We start from the raw sequence: 25702 nt of genomic DNA, 5'->3' as shown, positions 1-25702 counted from the left end.
TTTGTGTTTTGTAAAACTATTGTGCAATGCTCAGTAGTAAAATTGCACATTAAAACTTCACATTTATTATTTGTTATTATGACATAAGCTAAACTTCATATTTAATTTTATTTTCATCCAGGTGCTGTTAACGATGCATTTATCGACCTGAAGGATGCGCAATGGATTCTGGGTAGTGAAATCACCCCTCTAGACATCGACAGCATCTCACCGAGCCAATTCGTCGTCTACCGCTTCGGAGTCTTCGTCACCCGCCTCCTCCGTCTGACGCTACGCATGCCCGATGTGACGCTCCTCCTGGCGTCGTCGCTTCCGCAGAACGACTACAAACGCAACATGTTCAGGCATTCTTTCTTCTACCAGCACGCCAAGAAGATCTTGTTCGTTCGTCACGAGAGGCTGGATTCCGTCGGAGAGTTTGTGATGGTCATCGTGCACTGTCTGGCTCATATCAAGGTCAACGACCTCACGGACGACACCAATCCGTATTTCCTGAGAGAATTCTTCAAGGTATGATGTCATAAAGCTATATTTTTTTTCTATTTTTGAAAACCATGCCACTGGGTATGGTGTCTCAGTGGTAGAGTGTCACCCTATGCAATGGGAGCTTGTGGGTTTGATTCTCTACCCAGTCATACCAAAGATTTGAAAAGTGGGATTTTCTGCCTTCTTGTCAGCTGCTCAGCTTTTTAGAACGGGAAGGGCATAATACATGTAACATTATATTGTGCAGGGCCCGCTGGATTATCAGCTACATGTGTATATCTGAAAAGCTACCTTGGATAAATTATCAATTCAAATCAATCTTTATTTTGCATATAAGATAAAAATGTCATACAAATTAGCATAAAAATATTCTTGTTGTACTCAGATATTTATTCTGTAACTTTTTATTTGATTTTTTTTAAACAATTTCTGTAATGTCTAGTAGTATGTGGTTATTCCTGTTTCACTTCTGTTTTCATGCAATGAAACTCTAAACCAGCATTAGATGCTGAATTTATAATTTTGTGTCTTCTTGAGAGAGCAATGAATTTCACAAATATTTTGTTCTATTGCAAGAGAACCCAGTTGTTATTTTATTCCCAGCTACACATAGGATTTACATGGTTGTATGTATTCAAAGATGGGAGGAAATGCTTACAAAAATGAACACTCAAAACCTGTTTTCGTTGCTCATTTTTTCAAACGATCTGTTTTGTTTTTATTTTTTCTTGCAGGGAATGAAAATGATTTGCCAAGACATGTTCTTCTCCCGGGCGAAGATCACCCAGGGTGCCCGGGCTCTCGTGGGAGGCATGATGCCTAAAGGAAAGCGCCCTCTGGAGGCACTGCTCAAACAGGGCAAGGGAGGCAACGAGAAGGCTGCTGTAGTTACAGAGCTCATTGATACCAGGGTCAAGCACACCGACAAGGATGACTTTACGAAGGAGGTAAATAACTTTATGTAATTTTTTATTGAAGACGTTTGTTTACCTATGGCTTATGTTCCCCATTTATTTTTATCTGATATTGTATATATATTACTTATTTTGATGAAGTTATCCAAAGTTATGAATTCAGTTTTGTCCCCTTGAAACAAAGGCGTACAGATGGTGGGCTTAGGTAGGAGGGGGGCAGTTTGACCCCTAAATTTTTCACAAACAAAAAAAGTGAAAAAGAGAGAAAAATGTAAGGAAGAGGTGTGAAATAGGATATTATTCTCTGAAATTAATGTGAAAATACATCACGCAAAATTAGATTTTTGTATTTAAAATGTCAACAGTTTGCTAGCTTGCTTCGCTTGATCGCAGGTTTTTAGAAAGGTTCCCCGTACACCATGTCTGGCCCCCTCAAATATTGGGTTCATTACGCTACTCTGTTGAAAAGAGATGTTCCTCTCACCAAACAACATCTTAAGTTCCCCTTTGTCTTTGTCCAATTTGTATACTGCATAATACATCACAAGAAAGACATCCACTGTGTCCTGTGGCGTTACTCCTACAGAATCACAGAATTCAGTTGTCAACAGATTAACCCATTGCATGCTTGAATTTGTTGTGGAGCGTTGTAGCCCAGTGGATTAGTCTCCGGACTTTGAAACAGAGGGTCGTGGGTTCAAATCCAGCCATGGCGTAGTTTCCCTCCGCAAGAAATTAATCCACATTGTGCTGCACTCAACCCAGGTGGGGTGAATGGGTACCTGGCAGGAATTTATTCCTTGAAATGCCGAGCGCCTAATAGCTGCTTGGGCTACAGCCGGGGTAATAATATCCAAGTCCTTTGGAAGGGTATAGAGACGTTATTCATAATGTGATATGCGCTATACAAGAACTGACTATTATTATTATTGAATAGGGTTGGTCCCATTACACAACCTTGGGGAACACCAGCATTCTGTAGTCAATGGGTAAGAACTCTAACATATCTCAATCAATAAATGTAAACATCTTGTTGCTATGATACAGAACATCAAGGAACGCATCACGGAGGAGCAGGAGGAGTCTTCCAAGGCAAGGCTGAGGGAATACATGGTGGCACACGGAGGGTTCAAATCAACCTCGGACTTTGTCGAGACGAGACTCAAAGAGCTCAGAGGAACCAAGACACAAGGAGATGATGGGAGAAGGTAAACACTAGAAAGCTTTAGTCTATGATATAGTTGGTGATTTCAGTTACTGTGTTGAAAGCTTCCAGTCACAACACCATACTTTTAATTGAAGTTGGTATAGGTATTGACACAAACTAATGGAAATATGTCATATTTTCTGAGGTCAATACCAACACCGGCTTCAGAGCAGGGGCATCATACAATTAATGTCTGTGCATACATTACATTCATTCCTTGCGCTAATGGTATGATTAGTGTAAAATCACTGCATTGCCTTCGTATGGCTTTGTCTTTTGCCCTCTATGGTGGCTGTGAATAATGTTAACATAAGATTCGTAGCCCATAGCCACCTACGATGCCCCATAAAACTCACATACTAATATATCGTATGATGACTGTAGCAAATATAAACATTTCGATGACTCTTCTCTCTTTTTTCCATTCTCCAGACCTACCATCCAAATCACGGGAACATCGAGTCTGAAGAGCCAACGTGAGCTCATCGACTTACAGATCAATCAGACCAACACTCACCTAGACCAACTCAACAGCCAGCTGGCCAAGACGATGCTGGATCTCCAGGCCGCCAGGGAAGGCATCAAGCGAGCCGAGGAAGGCCCTCAGGCAGCCAGCGAAGGGGAGAAGGCTGCGGACGTCCTCCGCATGCAGGCATCGGCACTGGACATGAAGATCACCAACCTGACGAAGAAGATCGATCAGGTGGAGGAGGAGCTTGCGAAGAAACGCAAGGAGAAGGAAGCAGCTTCGTAAGTCAACGGTGCTACCCTCCAGCGGGGCTACCAGGCTTCGTTGCTAAGTGAACTTTCTCTAATCATCGCTTCTCAATTGCTCTTATTGATAGTTAATCATCACATAAAAAGCACCTTACAATTCATTGTCAAGCGTTTTCATTATCTAGGAAGATAGAGAACACTGCATTGTATATGTGCTTGCTCCCCTGACTTCGACAACAATGTTTGCAGATATATATCTCTTTTCTGCATTCACCTTAATCGATGAGAGCCTTATTTTTTTTTACATCAAAATCAATTGCATTTTTGTACTTTAAAGTGCCAGTCCTATTTGACAAAAAGGTTATGGCAATGATAATACATCATAATTTTGATGTTACTAGTTTTGTCCTGATATATCATTCATCAGTGTATGAATACAATTGTCTCTACAAAACACACACATGTATATACTATTTTCAGCACGTAAATTTTTATTCACATGGTGAATTCTTAATTATGGATCATGCTCCTAATTTTTATATTCGATCAATGATTAAGTATTTGATTGAAATAATACTTATTGACCAAATTTTGTATTTCCATCGATCAATGTCTCCTGGTGCCTTTTAAAATGTGTATACCATTCATTCCTGTCAATCTCCCGTCCTTTTTTATATAACTTGTCTGATACAGTGATGTCCAGATTTGTCTATACTACACATTATCTTTATTTATCACAAAGAACAAAGGATATAATGAATATTTTCTTGAAAGAAGACAGCTATCTGAGATTTGTATATATTTGAATCAGTTGTGCAAAGAATATAATGATATCAACTTAGTGTATATTTTATATGTAGATATTCTGTGTGACTGTGTTTTTGTAGTGAAAGTTTTGTGCAGTTTGTTCAACATAGACTATCATATTTATATCTTGTTTAAAAACTTTGTGAAGAATTAGCTGAGAAATATGTTTGTGTGAAATAGAATAAGTGCTAGAGAACCAATACTCACAATGGATAATGATGCACCAATCTGTAGTTTTCTTATTTCTTGGTATTTGCAGAACAGTTTTGTCGAATATAAGAAAGATTGAAAAACTTCTCAACAGATCTACATGTAAAATTATTGTAATACATTTGCAGACTCATGTCGTTAGAAATATATTAACTTTTTTTTTATACGTGTGTGCGTATGAACTTTGATGCATGTAGAGAAAGACTACATTGTAAACATTTGCTTTTCTAAATTTCCCACCTATATGTACATGTATGCTTTAAAAAAGTATGGAGAATATCTGCACACAGAATTTATGACTTTTGAATACAAAATATTTAGAAATTTTGCTCTAGTGCACACACGCTCACCTAGTCACATTCTTGTGAAATACTTTTGCGTGAAATGTAAGAAGTGAAGGGAAAATTGCTGTGGCTGGCATTAGATGGTCAGGTATTTATATTTAATCTTGGTTTGGTTAGTTTATTCTTAACTTTTCGTCTGATGCCCTGATATTTCCGTCCAGAGTTTGTTATCAGTTTTTAGTTCAGAAAAAGGGGGGGGGGGATAATTTTTGTATCAATAATTAAATCATAAAATCAAATTGTTTGAAATGTACCTGTACCAAGTATTGTCCAACATTGTTGTTCAATTGATTTAATAATTTATTTATATAATTTGGCAATACTAAATGTAATTATGGGATCATGTAGATGAAATACAATCACAAATACAGTCACAGATGCAAAGCTCATATATGTACTTGTACATTCATTTAAATGGAGATTAAAGAAAATGTTGTGAAATAATAGTCAAGTATCAAATGTTATTATGGGATCATTTAATAGTAAATGTGCTGGGCTCAAATATGCACTTGATCATTTATTCAAGTGGAGATTGGATGATTTATTTGAATAATATTCAAGTAAAAATATTATTGTGGGATCATTTATGATAAAATAAAATGTAACAAATGCACAGATCAGATATATGTGCACTTAAATTTGTATTCTGCAATTAATCAGTGTTGATCAGAATTCATATTTCGATATTGATCGATTTAATCATGTCTGATACTCAGAAGCAATAATAGAATCATATCATTTTAATATAATTAATGGAATGTTTATCATGTGTCTTATAAAAGATGAGATCTGATGTAATTCGCAAAGTAATCGCTCTACAAGGAACACTTTCTAGAAAATGAATTATCACCTTGAATTGTGTTGCAAATTGACCAAACATTGGATATAAATCAAACACCTTGAATATATGTCTTCATTGGCAAAGCTAATTCCACTGCATTTTACAATAACAAATGAATAATTTATACATTGTCTTTCATATTCATTGTATTCTGTTAATGATTTTAAATAATTTGTGTATCACTTGTGCGATGTTCTTTTTCGGAGATGAAACAGAAAAAAGTCCACCATATTTTCATGTACTTCCATGTATGTTTATCTTCATATGGCGATGAGGAAAGGAGATTGAAAATGGAAAAGAAAATCATTGACTCTTTCTTTTTATTGTCAATTTTTGTTTATAATTTGATAAATTTGTAGATTGTTTTTATTGCCTATTCCTAATAGTGTATTTGAATTTCATTCTTTTTCTGTGTGCTGAACATTGTAGGGAATGTTGTATTTCTGTAGAGTGTTTTGTGAAACAAATGGTCGGTTTCACTGACAAATATGCTCTGAGCCAATCAGGTACAAGCATTTCGGTAGCTTATAACAACAGTCAGTGGAAATCAATGACTTTTTGTTTCATGAAACGCTCTCCTCTATGTGTAATGAACCTTTTTTTTTTTTATTCTTCCAATTTGTGTTTGATTGTTGTATACACCTTGATCAAATTTAATATCACTTTTTTCTATGCATTCCATAATTTTACTTGTAGAGCTGTATATTAGAAATGATATGAATATTTGTATATTTTACGATTCATTGGAATTACTCAGAAATGTATTATATTTGAAATTCAAAGAACAAACTATACAGAATCTATGTATTCAGAAAAGTTTGTCGATAATTATCATGCTTTATTTACTTACATGTATTTTTGAAAATTTTGTATGATATGAGTGCATTTTCCGTCCTATTTCATGTACCTTGTTTTGTTTGTTTTTCTTAGGAATAAATAAAAGCATCTGTAATATAGATCTCGTATTTCGGTGTACTTTTTTGTGTTTGCATTTAGGAAGTTAATTTTGTAATGACAGGGGTAGAAGGCCAAATAATTACCCCACGTCCCCTTCCCCATCTCAGGGGTGTGAGAGTTCAGATTTTTAGCCAATTTCAGATTTTTATTTTTTTTATATTCAGTTTAATTTCAACTTATTTTTGGCTTTCCTCTGTACAAATAGTATGGGAGCTCTTTCTTTTTCAACACTCTTCAGCTTTTTTCAGATCCTTTTTATTTGTGACCACTCACACCCCTGCCATCTCCTAATGTTTTTTAAAGTGATTGTTTTCAATGGAAAATGTGTTATTAAAATGAGAAGTAAAAAAGAGTTAGCTGGGTCATGCTGCCAAAAAGAATGAATGAATAAAATTTGCATTTAGGCTGATTTTGAGAAAGAGAAAAAAACAGGCAAGATAAAACAAGAGAAAGAGAAAGATATGAGAAGAGATAGATGGGGGATGGGAAGAGGGAAGAAGGGGGAGGCAATGGAACAGAGCGAGAGAGAATGTGTAAGAGAGAACTTCACATAAAGGAGGGGAGAGTAATAGAGAAAAAAGAGAGAGGGACGGGTAATGAAAGGAAAAGACGAATAGATACAGTAGACAGAAGATTGAAAGAGACAGACTTGAAAGGAAAGAGAGGCTGTGTGCACTGGCGTAAATCCGTGACGTCACACTATTCAACTGGGAGGGGGATGAAACAATAGACCCCCCCCCCCCCCCCGAACAAAAGGTTCACCGCTTGGATTTGCGCCAGTACACGTAGCTGTGTGTATAGAGCGGGAGAGAATGCGTCTAAGAACTCTACATAAAGCGAGTGAGTGAGGATGGAAACAACAGAGGGGGGGGGGGGGATATGAAGGAAAAACGATAGAGATGAGTTTGAGGGATTTCGAGACAGAGAGAGGGGGAGAGACAGGTAAAGATGAAAAGACAAAACTGAAAAAAAGAGAGGAAGAGTAAGGGATGAAAATAAAGAAGAGTCTGAAAGAGCTGACTTTCGATCACTTGCCACTCTATTCTGGATAGTATAATGGAAGCAACGGACAAGTGCATGGGTACTGATATCATCGAACGAGCTTTTCAACAGATCCCAAGTATTCTGACTCTTATCCCTCCCCCCCCCCCTTCCTTCCCCTCTGTCCCTACCCCCCCCCCCCTCATTCACTGAACACAAACGTGTATATGTCTCCCCTCTCCCTTTCTCCCCCTTTATCTCCCTCTCTATTCGTCTCCTTCCTCCATATCTTCCTCCATACCCCCCCTTCTTCTTCCTGTCCCACTTGCCCTAATCTTCAATCCCTCTCTATCCCACATCCCTCCCGCCCTTTAATTCCCTTTCATCCTGATCACTTCTCTTGAGCCCCCCCCCCCCCACACCCCTCTCGATCCCCGGACAAATGAGACGAAAACGCACATCCAACCACTCTAAGCTATCAAAATGTCAATATTTAATATCAACAACTTTTACAAGACAGTCCACGTGATTATATAAATGAAATTGTACGTATCACCAGCTAATACACGATGATGTCACCAAACATTCATATCAAAAGATTTTGACAGCAAACCTATACGACATAGATAATAGATGATCATTTTCTGTTGAATTTTCAATGGGGAGTCCTGCATCGCGACGCAGGACGAAACCAAGAGCACAGTAAATGTATTGAAAATGCCTATCAAATTTACAAAGAACAGCCGAGAGGTCCTTGTCGAGTATTGGTGCATTAGAACAGCAGTTCCGTCCTAAGTTACGGAGCTCACGAAACATTGCAAGTATGTCGCTTGTCAGGCGTCCAGGACAAACTGCTGTTTGATTCACCAATTTTCGACAAAGACTTTTTGGTTGATCTTTGTCATGGAGGGCATTTAACAACACATTTTAATGTTTTTAAAAGTGTTCTCCGAGTGGTGCTAAAACTACTCAATATTGATCAGGACCTGGGGCCCGTTTCATGAAGACTTGTTATAATAAAAAATGCACAATTTCAATAATGAATTTACTATCAGCCAATCAAATCAAAGGATTTCGGTAGCTTTAAACTATTATTTCAAATTCATTATTATCAACAAGTTTTATGAAACTGGCCCCTGTTCAATACTACTCAGTACACTGTTTTACTAGATATTGTTGAGTGAGAATCTTCGTATACACAATCGCAGGCCAATGTTTCCTTTATCTAAAACACGATTTATAATTCCACCCTTTCAATTATCATCGGAGTATAATGACCAGGCATTCGCCCTAGCAACCGATCGCATTGTATAAAATACACCTTCTAATGAAATATATCCTGCACATATTTTGTCCCCAACTACTGTCGTACGTCACGTGAGTCGTAAATTCGTGTCAGTTATCCAAAATGGCGAACATCTAGGCTTGCACTTCAATTCACTACATGTAATGCCCCTTTTTCTCAAAAAATTAGTTTGACACGGTAAATGTCCAAATCAAAACTACTTTACCTACTTACTGTCAATAAAATTTCTTTTAAAAAGCAACACTATAATGATAAATATTAGACACACTAGCTTACAACATATATATTCATAAATTCTAGTTATATTTGAAAGACATAAGGCAAGCAAAAGGAATGTACATATACACATAGGCCATAGCAGTAGGTGGCTCCAACTATTCTCAGCAATGCATGATATTCATTCAGGAAACAAAACTATTTTGAAACAGTTGTTCACTTGTGTCTTAATTGTTTCTGTTAAAAAAACTAGAAAATCTTATGCTAATTAAACTTTAATTTACAATACTACCGTGACTGTAGAATACATACTCGCCAATGCTATATTATACGACATTAACGCGTATTTACAGAAATAAAATATTATATTGCAGTAAAAATGCGATAATTTGAAAAAGTGAAGCAAATACTGACAACGATGTAGACAAAAGTATTCAGCAGCAACATCATGAACAGCGAATTAAAAAAGAGAGCAAGGAATGTTTGCTCGTAGGGCCAAATATCTCTTTGCTGCTTATAAATAACATGTCGTTTTTATTGTTTTGAAGAATTGGGCGAACATAAGGGAACAGGCTTGGGTATGTTGTATGTACCCCCCCCCCCCAAAAAAAAAAGGTTCGCGACCAACTCAGAACCAGAAAATTAGTGACTTATACAGTCATGACGAGGCTCTTCATGGGGTCCGAGTACCGATTAAGACTTAATTCAACAACTTTTTCTTACATCGAACATTGTTTTAGGGGAGTTATTTACTCATACAGATCCCGAGGTTTAGAATTGATCACAAAATCTGCAAACGGCTAGACTCAATCAGTCATTGGTATCAATTTCGCAGCATTAAATACGAGTTTGGCAATCATAATTTTGTTTCGGTTTTTGGCGGGAAGTGGAACGAAACACGTCTGTTTGTGGGTAAGAGTACACACGGGGCGCCTCCTTGGTCATTCGTTGGGGGGGGGGTGACCGATAAACGAATTCCATTTAGTTTTCGTTTAAACAATTACGAAGTTATTCAAGTCACTTGAAATGGGATCTCTTTTCCATAAACTTTTTAAAACTTCATGTATGTCTTTTCTTCTCCATATTTTTCTGGTTTTTTTTTTCCTTTTTCTTCTTCATTCCGTGCAATATCAGAGGACCGATCGTCCACCTCCTCCGGTTTTACCAATTTAACTCTGGACCAAATAGAAGAGATTGAAGTAGCGAAATTTCACTCCGAATAGATTAATTTGATGTCAATGTAGTGACCTATACAGGTAGGAATAAATGGTCGACGCTCAAACAACTGAAATCCACTCTAAATGAAGTGAAAACAACTCGAGGTGAAGTGGAAACCACTCTAAATGAAGTACAAAACCGCTCAAAGTGAAGTGAAAACCAGTCTCCTTTTCATGCATTGAACTCGGAGATGATGGCGTAGAAAGTAAGGAGAAGACCGCCAATCTAAGAGTGAAAGAAAGACGGAAAATATTAACGATTACTTTTTATTCATCCAGTGTTCCTGAATAATAAAATTGAAATGAATTAGATTGAATTGAAGTGAATTGAATATTTATTACCATTTTGTTTTCTGAATCAAAGAGAACACTATTGTTTTATAGGAGATTGTCTTTTGGCTCCATACGGACACATGTTCAAAAGAAAAATGTTGGGTTTCGCTATTTAACATCAAATCATATTTTAATGCACTTCTAACCCTATTATAGCATTGATAAATTTCTAAAAAATAAACTTTAATCTTATACCCTATCCATCATAACTTCCTCCATACTCTCTCACCCCTCCCCCTCCTTCTCTCTCCCTTTCCAAATCTTCAAACTCTCTCCACATTGCAAAAACACCGGTGTTGATTTAACACCAGCCCGGTATCTGTATCGGAAAACACAAGAAAAGAGTTGAAACCAGTTTAAAATCTAATCGATATTGGTTACCACTGATTAGCTGTTTAAATGCCTATCTGGTGTTTTCCTATATAAATACCGAGCTGGTGTTAAATTAGCACCGGCGTTTTTGCAGTGCATCTTCTTCTTTGTCTTAATTCTACCATCTTTGCCTTCCTCTGCTCACCGCCTCTGACTTTTTTTTTTGGGGGGGGGGTCTCGTGATTAGCTCCAAGTATTTCACCATCAGTATCCATAAACGGAATGAATCGTGATTTTATTTCTTTTAACATAAACATGTTTACATGCACTTACCGTTAATATGAAAGGTTTTGTAATGGTAACCAGATCAAATATCGTGTATCCCATAGGATCCCCGCTAACTCTATTCAGGAATACATTCATCTGTGGGAAAAAATTATGACGTCACAAAGAAAACTCATCAAACTTCACCTAAAACAGTTTTACTGATATCGAGACCCCATCTTTCAAAAGTTACAAGTTTTTAAAATCAAACAAAAATTGTAACTGATATATGATTGTCATGATTGGTAGTTAAAGAGATGAACTTTAGATCAACAGAATTGAGTTGAGAGATCTTATTCCGAAAAAATAGAATCGATAAGACTAAGAAATGAAACGAATCCTAATTCAATAGTAGTCCCTGATTTAACCTCAGTCTTATCTCAATTAAACCATAACTAGTCTGAAAAGTCCAGCTGAAATTAAATTAATCTCCACAAAATCTTTGTGGAGTTAAATTTTGGTCTTGTGCGCTTTGAATGGTATATGCCCAAAGAGCGCCATATCAAAAGAAAAGCCTTGACATCCTATAAAAGGGGGTTATCTATCATCTACCACAATTGTCAGTTCCGTGTCAGGCCAAGCTGCTGGTGGGATCCATTTGATATAATCAGATATACAATTCTTTTTGATAAGGGGACAATATCAAAATCAATAACTACCTGGCAACGGGGACCAGCAAGTTGAGAAGAATATAGTAGCAGAAATTCCATTAAGAATAATTGGTGTTAATAAATCATGTATGAATGAATAGTGGATTAAAACGGATGATGAATGAATCAAGGAGTCGATGGATAGGTCGATGATAATAAAAGGGACATAAAAGTCGAAAGCATTACTGCAAGGACTGTTTCATTTTCACTTTTTCATGATGCTAGATGATAACGTGGAAATGTCGGAAAATGGTACAATCATAATCGATCGGTGTTTGTTTTGTTGGGGTTTTTTGTCAGCAAGTAACAATAATGCATATTTGACGAAGTGAAACCCATACAAAAATAACACAAAACAATTGTACGGGTGAGATAAACTTCATGAGTAACAGTGCAGTCACTTTCCGCCTACGTTGGCAGTACGGCGAGTCGAAAACTTCAATTTTAATTATAGTTGTACCAGCTTCATGTATGTCATGTATGTGGTAGACGTAGAGAAATTTGTAAAACGGATGTTTCCGTCTCACCGTGTGGACACCGCAAGGGAAACGTGACCGCGGTTAAAGTTAGTATGTTAAGACCATTGTTTTCTCACCTGCATAATTTCCTCGTTGGTAATATTCCATAGATTAACCAAGAAGAGTCTTTCTCTTGGGTCGTGGGCCTGCAAAGATATAAAGAAGAGATTCATGGGTGGAATTAAATAAATCCACAGACAAGGAAATTGTGTGAAAGAAATAGATCAGCAAAGAGTTATTTTGAGATAGATGAAAAGAGGATATATAGAGAGAGAAGGAGAAAGAACGGGAGAGGAGAAAGCCAGACAGAGAGAGAGAGAGAAAACAAAAGAGGTGAAACGATATATATATCATATAGACAAAATAATTAAAGTAATTGAGACAGATAGATTAATAAACAAAAACATATGTAGACCCTGTAATATTGCGGGGGGGGGGTATCCATCAATCAGTATTATCTCGTTTTATCTTTTGGTGTACATGACGGAAATTCTGTCGATTAACTGCTTGTGGAAAACTAACAATTCGAATCCAGTTTGGCAAAGTTCGGATTCATTTCACTTTGTATGTATTTCTAATCAGGTCGGGTAAAGTCAGAAGAAAATACTTTGTAAATAAACCGATTGTGGAAAGTCAGGTCATTACTTAATAAAATAAAAACAGTTAAAACACAGTTCAGATGCATTTCACTGTGAACATATAATATTTCTTATTAGGTAAAAGCGGTAAAGAAACTAACTGGTAGACATGGCCTAGGCCTTGGGAAGCGGGGATGTTGGGGGAAGCACCCCCAAGATTTACCCTGCGTGTATTATTTTCCATAGGCAGCACCCCCTGGAATTCTGGTAGGTGTGTCAAAGTGGTGTGTCAAATTTGTAGCGAAACCCTTTTTTTTTGCTTGTCAAATTTACTTCAGCACCCCCCCCCCAAAAAAAAAAAGTCGTTCGCAGGGCCCTGCTGACAGACTGGGAATTTACCTTAGTACTTGTAATAGAAGCAATCCATGAAACGATTATGACATTGATAAAGATATTGATCATCCAAGTCCAGTAGAAGAACCACCCAGAGAGACCAAGTTGATAGGACGGTGAGGTGATGATCCGGTACAGTAAGAACACCGCTAGAGGGGCCATAGTCGCATAGGTCACCAGGTTCACATACGTAAAGAGACCATCATTGGATGTGTCCAACGCTGTAGCGAGCGCTTCGTGCTGTCTTCGGAGAACTTCGAAATCCTTCGGGAAGCACCCGTCGATTCGGGCCTTGCGCAAGGACCTCTCGAGGCGTTGATCAAGTTTGACGAACTGGCGCGAGAGGATGAAGCAGATGAGGACGAAGAAGAGTAGAGGGAAGATCCAAGCGGCAAAGTTGTAGAGGTAGATGATGCCGAAGAAGGCGTGTAGCGGAGCGCTGTAGTACATGGGGGCGATAAAAACCAGGCTGTTGTTGCGGAAGGTCTCGATTGGGAGATAGGCGTTGGCAGCCTGGTTGAGACAGTGGACGATCATGAAGATGATGGCGACCACGGTGCATGCCCAACTGGCTCGCTTCAACCACGTCTTATCCACCGCCGTTGTAGGGTTGCTCTGGATAGCCAACTCGAAGTGGTGAAAGAAGATGGACACTTTGTCCTTTTTGGACAAACAGTAGAAGAAGACGGAGGAGTTGAGGGCGCACTGCAGGGTGAAGATGGAGAAAATGACCTTTGGGACAAGCTTGATCGGATCGATGTAGGATCCAACAAAGAATGCTGGAGCGTACCTAAGAGTGTTAAACCACAGGAGCACCTGGGCAAAGATACAGTAGTTCTTTTGGTTAAAGATCCTCTTGAAAGTAGTCTTTGGTGGCGGATTGTGCACTGGGTCAACAACATAACCATGCCATAGTCCGAAGAATGACATGCACTTGATGAGTGGTCCAAGAAGACGATAGAACTCCATGTCGATGTCTTTCCTGTAGTCCAATGTGCTCATCCCTTTTTCATTCTCTTCTATCTCCAAAGACACTGTGGTCTCCATGGCCTTTGGAGCTCCGATATGCCGCTTAACCAGTGGAGTACCATTTATTGGAGTTCCATTTGATTGTTTTATGGGTGGTAGTTCAACAAGCTCTTTGCGTTGGGGCGTCATAGGGGGCACTGTTCCATTCGTCCACGCGTTGGCAACTTCGTTCTTGGCTTCGTTCTCGACCAGGGGTGATATACTGCTTCGCGACATCGTGGCAAATCTCCAGTTCACTCCAAGCTGACGAACTATCAGTTAACACGCCTGCAAGGACAAGGAAAATATGGAATAGATAGTTACTCACTCAATGATAATGATCAATTACATATTTCATGAATGCGACATACACCAGGTGCAAGTTTCATAAAACATGCTATAAAAGCAAACCTGCGATGGCAGTTACAAACTACTGAAATCATTAAGTTTGATTGGCTTATAGTCAATCTGTTAAAGAAATTGCTCATTTTTTTTAAGAACAGAGTCGTTATGAAACAGGAACCCGGTGTAACTGTTTCCGAGTTATTGATTCAAGTAATCGTAAGCCTAAACATTATCAATCACATACAGATCTATTTGGTAGTAACTAGTAGGCATAGACTAACTAGTAGCAACAGGGACATGATACAAGCGATAGCTCAGTCGGTAGAGCGGGGGTTTCGTATTACGGTGACCCGGGTTCGACTCACAATTGGTGCGCTAGTGCCCTTTGGTAAGGCATTTAAATCCTCAGGTCCCTCTGATCGGACTTTAAGCCGTCGGTCCTGTGGTTGCTTGCTAATAAGCACTCATGATTTTTTAGCAATCTGGTAAAAAAATACCATTAGAATGTTGTAATCAAATGCAGTGCCCAGAGTCGATGAATTATCTCGTCTTCTATTTCAAGCTTCCGTGCTAGAGCCTCCATTGCAGCTGGTGCATTTTACTGCGATGTCCTTAGACGAGTCTTCGTGGAGTTCGTGATATAACCCATTTTCTCCTTTTTTTCTCCTCTTTTAAGGGGAGGGGGCTTTGCTATAAATCACCGTAGACTTATGCCATTTGCTTCTGGCTTAACTACGATCTATTCGGTGGATATTTGGGGGCTCCAGACAGAATGGCAAAATACAGGTGTTTGTGTTTTGTGTCAGTCATTTTGGAATTTCGACCAGGGGTTGATGTTGTTTTTTTTTTTGGTTTTTATCACTGCTATTGTTTTTGTTGTCATCGTTGTTGTTGTTGATGATGTTGATGTTTGAGTTAAAATGACGTTTCCTTTAGAAAGATGGTTTTTGCAGTGAGAAATGTAGTTTTCTTATATTATATGGCCTATAAAATATCGTTACAGGCCTTCTTATGGTTATTATGTACGGGAAAACGACTGCACTGTTCATAGAGAGTTGTTGAATCAAAACGTACACTCTCTCCCGAAAGATAGGCCTGTATAGGTTAGCTTCAATTGTAGTTTTTTTTTTTAAAATAGGCCCATATGCCAGAAAGTCTCCAAGCGCCATATAAAACTCTTTTCATCTCAAGTTAATTGCACTTACATTAATACTTGACAACAATGACTTGGACAGAATGTATGAACATTGTGATCCGAATACATTACATCGATCGCACCAGTCTTCACGGTCTTTAAGGCATTGTTACGTAACAATCACTATTGATTCCACCTCTTTTAATCGCGCTCTCAATCGAGCGTCGGTCGATGCTTGAGCCGAATATAAAACCCCAATGCAATCTTCTCAGGAGTGTTTAGAGGAAAAATCCATCAAAATTACACACTTTTTCATAAACCCACTTACATACTGTAACAGCACTGTCACATGAGTCTACATAATTACGTTGCCATGTCCTAGTTAAGTGCCTGGGAATATGGTAGGCCTATGCCTATTACGCAATTGGAACAAGGATAAGATCTGAATAAAAGCAGCATTGAAACATTATAAAAATCAAAGATCTGTAGTTTGTTTTGAAAAAAAATCAATTTTTTTTTCATACATCCAATAACATGAATCACGCTACAGTAACAACAATGTCACATGTAATTACGTTGCCATGTCCTTGTAACGTACCTGGGAATATGGTAGGCCTACATCATGCAAGGATCCTAAGATTTGAATAAAAGCAGCATTGAAACATTATAATCAAAGGTCTGTAGTCTGTTTTAAACAATTATAATTTTTCCTTTTTTTAAACAACACAAAAAATCTGTTGTAAAAGAGCCTTTCATGACGAAGTAGTCTTTGTCGAAAATTGGTGAATCAAAACAACATTTTCGTTCTTGACTCTGGACAAACGACACACATGTATTTACAATATTTCGTCAGCTCAGAACCTAATGACGGTCAGCTAAACAGGGGAGCGTTTCATCAACATATTTTGACAATTTTCCTTGATTCTGATTGGCTGAGAGGCACTGTTACTATTGTAACTGTTGGATAAAACGTCCGACAAGTCCTTAATGAAACGTCCCCCAGGTTCACAAATTTTCGACAAAGTGCTCAAAGCTGTTCATTGTCATTTGAATTGTATTTTCTATGCTGTAGAGTTTATCCCAGTCGTGATTGCAAAAACTCGCTATTAACGAGTGGAGAAATGACTATGATTCCGACCTTCTCTCAGTAACTTTAAAAAAGAAATGACCTACAGTATGAATAATTTACTTACACCAGGCACATATTCCAGAGGCAAGGCCAGTGCGTTGAGAGTAGAAAATGAATTCCAGAACTAAATCAGCCCCTAATTTGGATGCATTCAGGGGCTACATGATTTACATTAAGAAAACACCGGTGTGCAAACTAGAATTATATTTTTAGTGGTATTGGGTGGCTTCGGTATTATGTTCTTCTTTTCGAGCTATTTATCTTAGATTAGAAGCCCTTTCTCCAAAGACTTCTGAAGACCTTGCGACTCAAGGAAGATTTTCCGCTTCCTTGTGTCTCATTGTCACATTATTTGCCTAACATCAATCATGTCTTTTGCACGGCAATTGTATCTTTAAAAAAAATTTTGTTCATGTTAGTTTTGTTTGGGTTTTTTATCATTAGAGGATGAATTTTGTTTCTTGTCCTATTTTGGTCGCATTTGCTTTTGAGTAGTTGCTAGGTTTTTAGCACGTGAAAGGAAAAACAACATTAATGTATGATAATGTAATTCTAGTTTCCACTCCTTATCGTCCTTTTCTCTATGGTTTTAGTTTTTCCCTTTCGTGTTATTCTCGTTCTACTTGTTCTTCTTTTGTTGTTGTTATTCTTCTTTCTTCTCCCTCCTCCTCTTTTTCTTCTTCTTCTATTTCTATTTCTTCTTCTTCTTCTCTACATTTTCCTTTAAAAATCTAGAAATCTAAATTCTTTCACTTTTCACTTACATCGTAGATAGGTATAAGACTCTCCTTTTCTTTCTTTAAACTTTATCAAAAAGTAACGTGAATAATTTAAATCCTTACAAGGCACAAATTTACCGAAGCGGGGAGATTATAAGAAGCATTTAGATCACTAAATGACAATAATAATTACACATGGATTAATTTGATATGGTTTCTCGGGTAGCAAACCGCCTTGGGGTAGGGAGGGAGCTCAAATCCGGATATCTTGCCAATGCATTCGATCGCATTTCGATTTGTAGGGGGTTAGAGGGGAGGGGGAGGGATCAACTATTGATACAGAGGATACGCCTGACAGCTGATGCTATCGCAATCAATCCCTTATTCTATTCCGAAGTGCAGTTGCTTCTGTATCGGTGATGTTAACTCTTCCAGAGAGTATAGCCAATAATAGTCAACTATTAAGATAGCCACAACCCGAAATCAAAAGATATAGTAATATAAGTTTCGCTTAATTTTTCATAAGAGACTTAAACATCATTACAACTCCCAACATAGGATCATCTTGTGAGAAATATTAAAGGAAAAAAAGATCTTCTAAAAACAACAAACGGAGATTATCAACGATTGTCTCGCAAAGAAATATTCGGTGACGGATTTTTATGCATTAAAAAAAAATCATTTTTCAAACTGGTTTAATATTGCTTTATTTCATATCTGACTTCCAAATAACATAATGATAGCAATGAAAAAAAAATTTGTTTCTCGATCTAAATTGATCATTTTGTTTCCCCCATCGTTTTGTTGACTTGTTAATTTTATAAGAATACTCAAATTTCCCTGAAAAACGCACTTTCTGTAAACCAAAAACATCATGCCGTGTGCTATCCGTTTTTTTTTTTTAGATTACGAGTTTTAAGTTGACTGTTTTCATACATTCTTGAGTACCTTCACTTAAACGCAAAAACCCCTAACTTTACTTTACTGAAAACAGTTGTTTTCGTCTCGACTGAGCATTTAGGCATGGTCCACGATTCAAGTAATGGTCTTTTAACGGTTTTAGAATCGTTGAAATTCGTTTCCTTGTCATTCTTTTATATGAGGAGTTTTCCTTTTCCCAGTCGACGTCTCCCCGGGACGTCACCAAAAATGCACAAACCTTTTGTTGAATAACTCTCTCCTTTAATAGCCTCGAATTTACGTAACTATGGTAATTGCATATTTGCAAACCATGTTAAAATCCCATGATTTCGACACAGTGAAAACGCCGATTACATTTTTTATACAACGGTACTGTTTATAATTTAAACCTGACATTCGCTGTTTAAACAGTTTTTTTAAGTGTATAAAAAACTTAAACAACAAAGTTTAATTTTGAATATTTAATTCTCATTTCTCAATAAATGAAGCATATGGTTGTTTAACAAGTGTTTAAAACCTTAAGCAACAAAGCTTAATTTTTAATATTTAATTCTCAATAAATGAAGCATGGTTGTTTAAAGTGTTAAAAAACTATTGCAAGGTTCATATAGGTAAACAGCGTTGTATAAAATTTTAGACTGCGTTTTACAGTATTGCGATAATGGACAAATATGTTTTTATTTCGTTAAGAATTATTCGCGGAAGCAAATCTTTCTCTATTATTGTATTCTTTACTGTTTTGTACAAAATAAAATAAAAATTAATAAAAACATGAAATAGATAGAAAAAAAAATATATATGTAGTATTCCCCGAAGTGTGCATTTGGCTTGTTTCTGTTAGCACCAACATTATTCACACTGGTCAATATTGTCGCATCTAAACAACACTTAGAGCATATTATACTACTGTTGTAATATCACTACCTACGGTGATGGTGCAGTGCCTGTAAACGTACGTTTAATTGACTTTTATTGTAATATTAGTACATCTTTCAATGGTTTAAACGCCCATTTTTATATTCCATAAATTGTTTTGTGTACATAACTACCAAAAGAATTATTTAGCCATACACTGTTATCTACAAGTGGTAATAGCCGTAATACACGTGCATGTACGGACGTATTTTCTTAAAAAAAAATCGATAGCAATTCTTTTGCTTGTTGCATTCATTCTGTCAAATTCGTTGCAAGCATGCCTGTTCAGTGCATGTTTGAAGGGTCGGGATGTCAGAAGTATTCTCTAAATTTCTTTTCATGCATTCGATACGAATCTATTGGTATACTGTATTGATTGCGCACGTCACAATAGGGAATCGAAATATACTTGGCTCCGGCCGAGCAAGAAGAATCGCGCAGTGTGGGACACTTTGGGGTTGACAAAATGTCCTCATGAAATTGTACTTCCTTTTCATGTTCAGCAAGCAGCCAGAGGTTTAGCGAACCGGGAGGATTTGGGTAGATTGAGTCTCCCCCCATTTTTTTTTTTATAAAAATGATTTTTTTTTAAATCAAACCACTTTTCAAATACATAAAAGGACTTGAACCTTCGTCGAGAACAAATAGATTTTTTACTCGATTGTTTTGCTTTCTCAAAAAGTTGTTCAAATGAATTTTGAAAAATAAACACACTGGTTTTGTCTCTCCTCATCGCATCGGCATATTTTTCAGACAAAGATGAGTGCATTGGATCTTTATAATAACGTTTCAAAGTTTGTGAGATATTCGGGACTGTCCAGAACAGAGTATTGTATTTACAACGACTCCAACCCCTGCCCCCAGCTCACAGCCACTACAAAATATAGAACGAAATAAGATGAAATATAAGAGAAGGGAAGCTGATTTACACTCACAAAGCTCATATTAAGTGTTAAAAATAAACACGATAAAGAACCAGTATGGGTGCGAAATTATACTATCATTCATCAAATGAATAATTCAATGTTTTGAAGGTTTCAAAATTTTCCTGAATTCAATACTTGGCCATTTTACGAGGGGTCTGTGTATTTGACACGAAATCCGATTTTTTTTTTAAATTCATGTTTAAAAAAATGTAATATTGATTTGTTTAATTTAGGCCTACCTTTAAAACCGATAACCAGAGATGACTGAGGAAACGTGCCGTTAACATGTGTTAATTCATATAACAAGATTCGTCTGAACATTCGCTACCCTACAAAACAGAACATTATTGTAATCAAAAGACTTCCAACCATTTTCTTCAAGCCCCCCCCCCAAAAAAAAAAAAAAAAAAAAAAAAAACCACCAACAACAAAATATGATAAATTGAAATAGGAGCGGGAGCTGATCTACACTCAGAAAGCCAGTGTATACTCCTCATAAAATCAAATTATTATATTTTTTAAATTTAGATTTAGATTTATTTATTTCCGTTCAACAAAATCAACAAATATAATCGAAGTAATAGTACATATTCAAAACAAAATAGACAGTTCAATTGCATTTTATAACAAATATAGAAGATAAATTAACTGAACTTGCCAAGTCCTTTGCTTACGTGTATAACCGACGTTAATTTCAGATAAACAAGATTCATCAATTTCATCAAACGTGAAAAGCAAATTACATTAGCGATACCTCAATTATCTCAAGGCCAATAAGAAAGAACACAAAATAACCAGGTCAAGAACGGATTACATAACTGGCCGTATTAACAAGGGAATGTTGAACAGAGGGTCCGTGATGTCCTTGAATTGATTATCGAATTTTCTTTTCTTTTTCTATAAGCACGGACACTTGAACTTGTGGTTCTGACGCCATGAGCTTAACTGAAATCCGTTTAGAAACAAGATAATCCCCGCTGCATTTAATGAACAGTGATTACATTTGACGTACGAAAAATCAAAGTAGTCCCATTATTGCATGTAGAGAGACGAACTAATGCTAAAGACGTCATTGCGAATTAAATCGATTTGAATAACATTTTACACCATTAAAAAAGAAAACAAAATCAAGGTTTTCAAATTGACTGATATGTCTTCATTTTCTTAATGGCATGAAACAATATTTGTTTATGAAAGATTAATATTGGTCATTTACAACAAATTATCTGCGCTGTCAATGGCTATTTAATGTGTACATACATGTATGTTTAATTGGCGTAACCAAGGTATCTAAATACTATTTCTGAGATTGCACACGGGGTATACGGAAATGAAGTATTATTTCAATCCCTGTGGAGACATAACTTTTTGATCCCATAACAGAGAAAGAGGAATGGAGAGAGGGGGAGCGGGAGAAAGTGGAAAGGATGGAAAGAGAGAAGAATGATAAGAAGAAGGAGAATAATAACAGTGTAATAATAATAAGAAGAAGAAAAAAGAAGATGAAAGAGTAGAAGGGAAAATGAGAAGGTGGAAGAGGGGGAGAAGAAGACGACGGAAAAGAAGAAGAAGGGGAAGAAAAGGGAGAAGAAAAAAAAAACCGAAAAGCAGAAGAAGGAGGAGGAGGAGGAGAAGGAAGAAGAAGAAGGCAGAAATAAAGAGCAGAACTGCTAAATAAACATAGTACACCCGTTAGATTTGCTTATATGTACTGAATTTGCTTTATGCTTATCAACATATCAACGTTTCTTGTTGTCAGGCGTTAAGCGACTCTTTCTTTCATTATATTAATTTTGTGATTACATAACCTTCGATTGTGACTATTGATAACTGATTAAATGGAATAATGGATTAAAAAGACAATTAAGAAATGGCGCATATTGTGTGATGCATTTACCTGTCATCTAGTGTAAAGATAGCCTATTGTTTTAATTTTAATAATAACAAAGTATAGGCTTACAATATTATTTTAAGGCTCAGACTTTCTATTTATAAACGGCTGGTACATGCAATTGATAGCCTAGAGAATGGCGGTAATTTACCACGGATAATAGAATGACGACGTTATGTTTTTTTTTTTTTTTTTTTTTATTCATGTATTTGGATATACTATCTAAATTTGGCAAATATATTTTGCGTTTACTTTTTGTATCCCTGATATCTTCGAGTTGTGACCGAGCTCTAATGAATACCATATACGAAGCATTAGTTGAAATAGATCTTGTTTTCCAACTGAGAAGACATCACGAAAACGAGTGAAGGAACCCTAAATATTTATTGTAATAAAATGTAGAATCTACAGTTTATATCTAACATTTTGGGATATATATCATATACTGAAGGGCGAGAGAGAGTGTATTTTTTTCGGCAGTATAATAAAACCTTAAAATGTTTATGAAATAAAATCTATAGAATAATCTACTTTCATTTTTTTTTCGGGGGGGGGGGCTGTTATGCGAAGGGTAAGGGGGGCATAAAGTGGATCATTGACACGATTTAAAATACAAGTTTGATTTTACCATAACAAATTATTATGCAATATATATATATATACTTATATATTAACTTGAATATTTATAATTCAGATAATTTATGATCAAATTATGATCGAAATTATTGTCAAAGTGAATAATCAACTCCCTTATTCACTTAAATCACCGGTCCATTGTGCCTTCGTTGATTATATACTAAAATAATAGCTTTGTACCTTTCCAAGAAAAGGTGATTATTATAGATCATTATTATTATTAATTAATTATTATTATTATTGTTATTATAATTTTTATTATTTATTGTTATCATTATTATCATCATCATTATTATAAATTACTATCAATTATTATTATCATTATTATTATCATTATAATTAGTTAGCATAAAATAATCGTACGGGTTGATAAACTGAGGAGAAGGACGAGAAAAAAATATATATAAATTAGTCTCTCAAGCTTTATACATAATCATAATAAAGCGGGACGTCAGTTGCTCCAATTCCCGTTTCTTCGATCAAGCTAGATTTCCTTATCGGAATTTTAAAACTCAATAGACGCATGTCAAGATCTCAAATTAATTAATTGACGTACATAATCATACCGGACAGAGGGAAGCGGCTTTAAAATCGTTGATTGTGAATTAATTACTAGCATGAAAAAGTGATAAAGTACTTTAACCGTGGAACAATAATTTATCAATTAGATCCAAGCAGCTGAGCACGTAAGCGTAATTTTACTTGGCCTAAAGTAGGTTTCTAGATGGTACTAGGCTACTCTAGGCTACTCTGAAAGATTTATCTATAGGCCTATAATTATTTTAATTACAAATTAACTTGATGATTAACAGTTTATTATACTTTCACCGAATGTTCCATCTTATTTGGTAGTTTAACTATGTAACTGTAACATTATGTTAATCTGCCCTGCTTGTGTCAGTAATGTGACCATGTCCTGGGCTCTCTTCTGTTCTGTAAATGTATATGTATTGTCATTCTTACACTGTTCCTTTATTGCTTTTCGCACAATAAAGTGATGCAAAACAACCAAATCATTATATTTGTTGGTGTTGCTGTAGAGGTAGCTAGGCGCACATTTATTCGGAATAATTTTGCTACACAACGCAGTCCATTTATTGGTCGGTATCCGATGTCACTAGACAAGATCTTTTCTACCGTTTATGTAAATCATTTTACATGTTGTTTCAAGTAGATTACAAATGTGTAAGCCAAGTTAGATGATGATACCATCAATGATAACGGTATTTCAAGGGTGAATCCGCAATTTTTATTTTCCATACAATTTTTTTCTTAGATTTCTTTCATCTTCATCTGTTTTCTAATATATTATTGATGACGTTATCATCATTGTTACATTAATAACTTTTTCCTACTATCAGTATCGTTTCATTGTCATTGTCCCTTTCATCATCACTATTATCATTATCATCATCATCTTCTTCTTCATCACCGTCCCATCCTTATCATCATCGTCATCTCTATCAGCGCCATCATCATCATCATCATCATCAACATCAACATCACCATCATCACCATGATCATCACCATCACCACCATCATCATCGTTATCATCGTCATCATCACCAACATCACCATCGTCATCATCAGCGGCAGCAGCATCTCTTTCATCTTTTCCATAAATTTCCAAAAATATCAAAATAGATATTTTATGTTCTAAACCAATAATAAACAAAATCAACGCCAACGAATTCAATACACTATCGAAACGTGTATACAGTTGTCATAAAAGAAAGAAACTTTCTACAAGACCAATCAACCTGGGACAGGAATAAGCATGGACATTGTCGCCACGTGAGTAACTCCCAAATACACTTTAACACATGAAATAGACATGATAGAGGTCAGGTTCGAGCCCCGAGTACGTCTTTCGGATGGTGATGTTAAATATCGGTCCTAGACATAAATAATCCTATTTGATTAATCGTATCTGATTAAAACTCAATCGCATGCACACACACGCACACTAAACTTTTTAGTTAAGAAAAAGAAACAAAATTAATGAAAAAAGACATTGCTATTTCCCTCACATATTTCATGATTGCTTATCATATAAAAGTCAGCATTTATAACTTTTTGGTAACTAAATTTATATGCTTTTGGGTATATATAATACTATGCGAAACTGAATTAAACAGACAAATTCATAACAGAGATGGACGGGGGTTATAACACAAGTTAAAAAAGTACAAATAGTAGAAAGTGAATATATAAAACTTACCCTTTCCGGCGTTTCTCACAAAATAACGTCGAAAGTTTGCCTTACTTGTTTACCATACAAACACGATGGAGAATTTCATTGCTACTTGATGCGTAAGGATCACACCGTCTGCTCGAACAAGAAAGCTGAATCAAATACAAGTTTTTGAAGTTCCCAACTGTTCGAAATTTGCATATAATCACATATGAAGAAGCAGAAAAGTATAAATTGTCGAGTTTTTGAACGTCGTTTGTAATGATAGGTTTTCCTTTAAGCGTAAATCTTTGGCGAGTGTTTATAACTAAGCACTGAGTGGATGAAGTGGGGCTTAATACCATTTCATGATAAAAGATTCTTTCACGATGGCAGGGGGATTGCACCTACTTGCGAATGGACTTATTGACGATTAGTTGGACCGCTCCATTCGTATTCAGGGGGTTCTACATAATCAAAAGTATATCGCTTTGAAAACGATCGTAGAATTTACAGTCAGTTGATGGTTAAGTGGCTGATTTTATAGTGCATGTATGACATATGATTTCATAAATGAATTATAAACATGCTTA

The 25702-nt window shown here is 36.4% G+C and overlaps 2 protein-coding genes across 3 annotated transcripts in view; one reads left to right on the top strand and one right to left on the bottom strand.

Annotated features, from left to right (window-relative positions):
• The window catches only part of LOC129266556 (uncharacterized), a 168080-nt gene extending 161598 nt beyond the window's left edge, over nucleotides 1-6482 (top strand). Inside the window, exons 154-157 of the mRNA XM_064104193.1 lie at nucleotides 122-510; nucleotides 1221-1433; nucleotides 2448-2608; nucleotides 3040-6482. Coding sequence (XP_063960263.1) covers nucleotides 122-510; nucleotides 1221-1433; nucleotides 2448-2608; nucleotides 3040-3361 — 1085 coding nt within the window. The 3' untranslated portion in view covers nucleotides 3362-6482. The remainder of the gene's footprint in view (nucleotides 1-121; nucleotides 511-1220; nucleotides 1434-2447; nucleotides 2609-3039) is intronic.
• A 1453-nt stretch (nucleotides 6483-7935) lies between these two features.
• Nucleotides 7936-25483, bottom strand: LOC135155142 (uncharacterized). Of its 2 annotated transcripts, XM_064103908.1 has the most exons (7): nucleotides 25158-25475; nucleotides 20649-20738; nucleotides 16398-16432; nucleotides 13318-14607; nucleotides 12418-12486; nucleotides 11182-11271; nucleotides 7936-10429 (listed from the first exon to the last, which is right to left on the bottom strand). In XM_064103908.1, the coding sequence occupies exons 4-7, from the start codon at nucleotides 14554-14556 to the stop codon at nucleotides 10376-10378; spliced, it is 1452 nt and encodes a 483-aa protein (XP_063959978.1). In that variant the 5' UTR covers nucleotides 14557-14607; nucleotides 16398-16432; nucleotides 20649-20738; nucleotides 25158-25475; the 3' UTR covers nucleotides 7936-10375. The 2 variants fall into 2 exon arrangements, with proteins under 2 accessions (XP_063959978.1, XP_063959977.1); XM_064103907.1 differs by lacking the exon at nucleotides 20649-20738 and having other exon boundaries at nucleotides 25158-25483.
• Nucleotides 25484-25702: the final 219 nt, after the last annotated feature.

Source organism: Lytechinus pictus, chromosome 8 (assembly GCF_037042905.1).
Source record: "Lytechinus pictus isolate F3 Inbred chromosome 8, Lp3.0, whole genome shotgun sequence".
Lineage (NCBI taxonomy): Eukaryota > Metazoa > Echinodermata > Echinoidea > Temnopleuroida > Toxopneustidae > Lytechinus > Lytechinus pictus.
The sequence above is the reverse complement of the archived record's forward strand: the minus strand, read 5'-3'. Positions and strand labels throughout refer to the sequence as shown.

What these genes read in the sequence shown, in the direction of transcription:
- LOC135155142 (XM_064103907.1), bottom strand. Translation starts at nt 14,556, where the DNA reads ATGTCGCGAAGCAGTATATCACCCCTGGTCGAGAACGAAGCCAAGAAC. An exon ending in CTTCTATTACAAGTACTAAG is followed by an intron (nt 12,487 to 13,317) that starts GTAAATTCCCAG and finishes ATATCTTTGCAG; the next exon opens with GCCCACGACCCAAGAGAAAG. An exon ending in CCAACGAGGAAATTATGCAG is followed by an intron (nt 11,272 to 12,417) that starts GTGAGAAAACAA and finishes TTTTTCCCACAG; the next exon opens with ATGAATGTATTCCTGAATAG.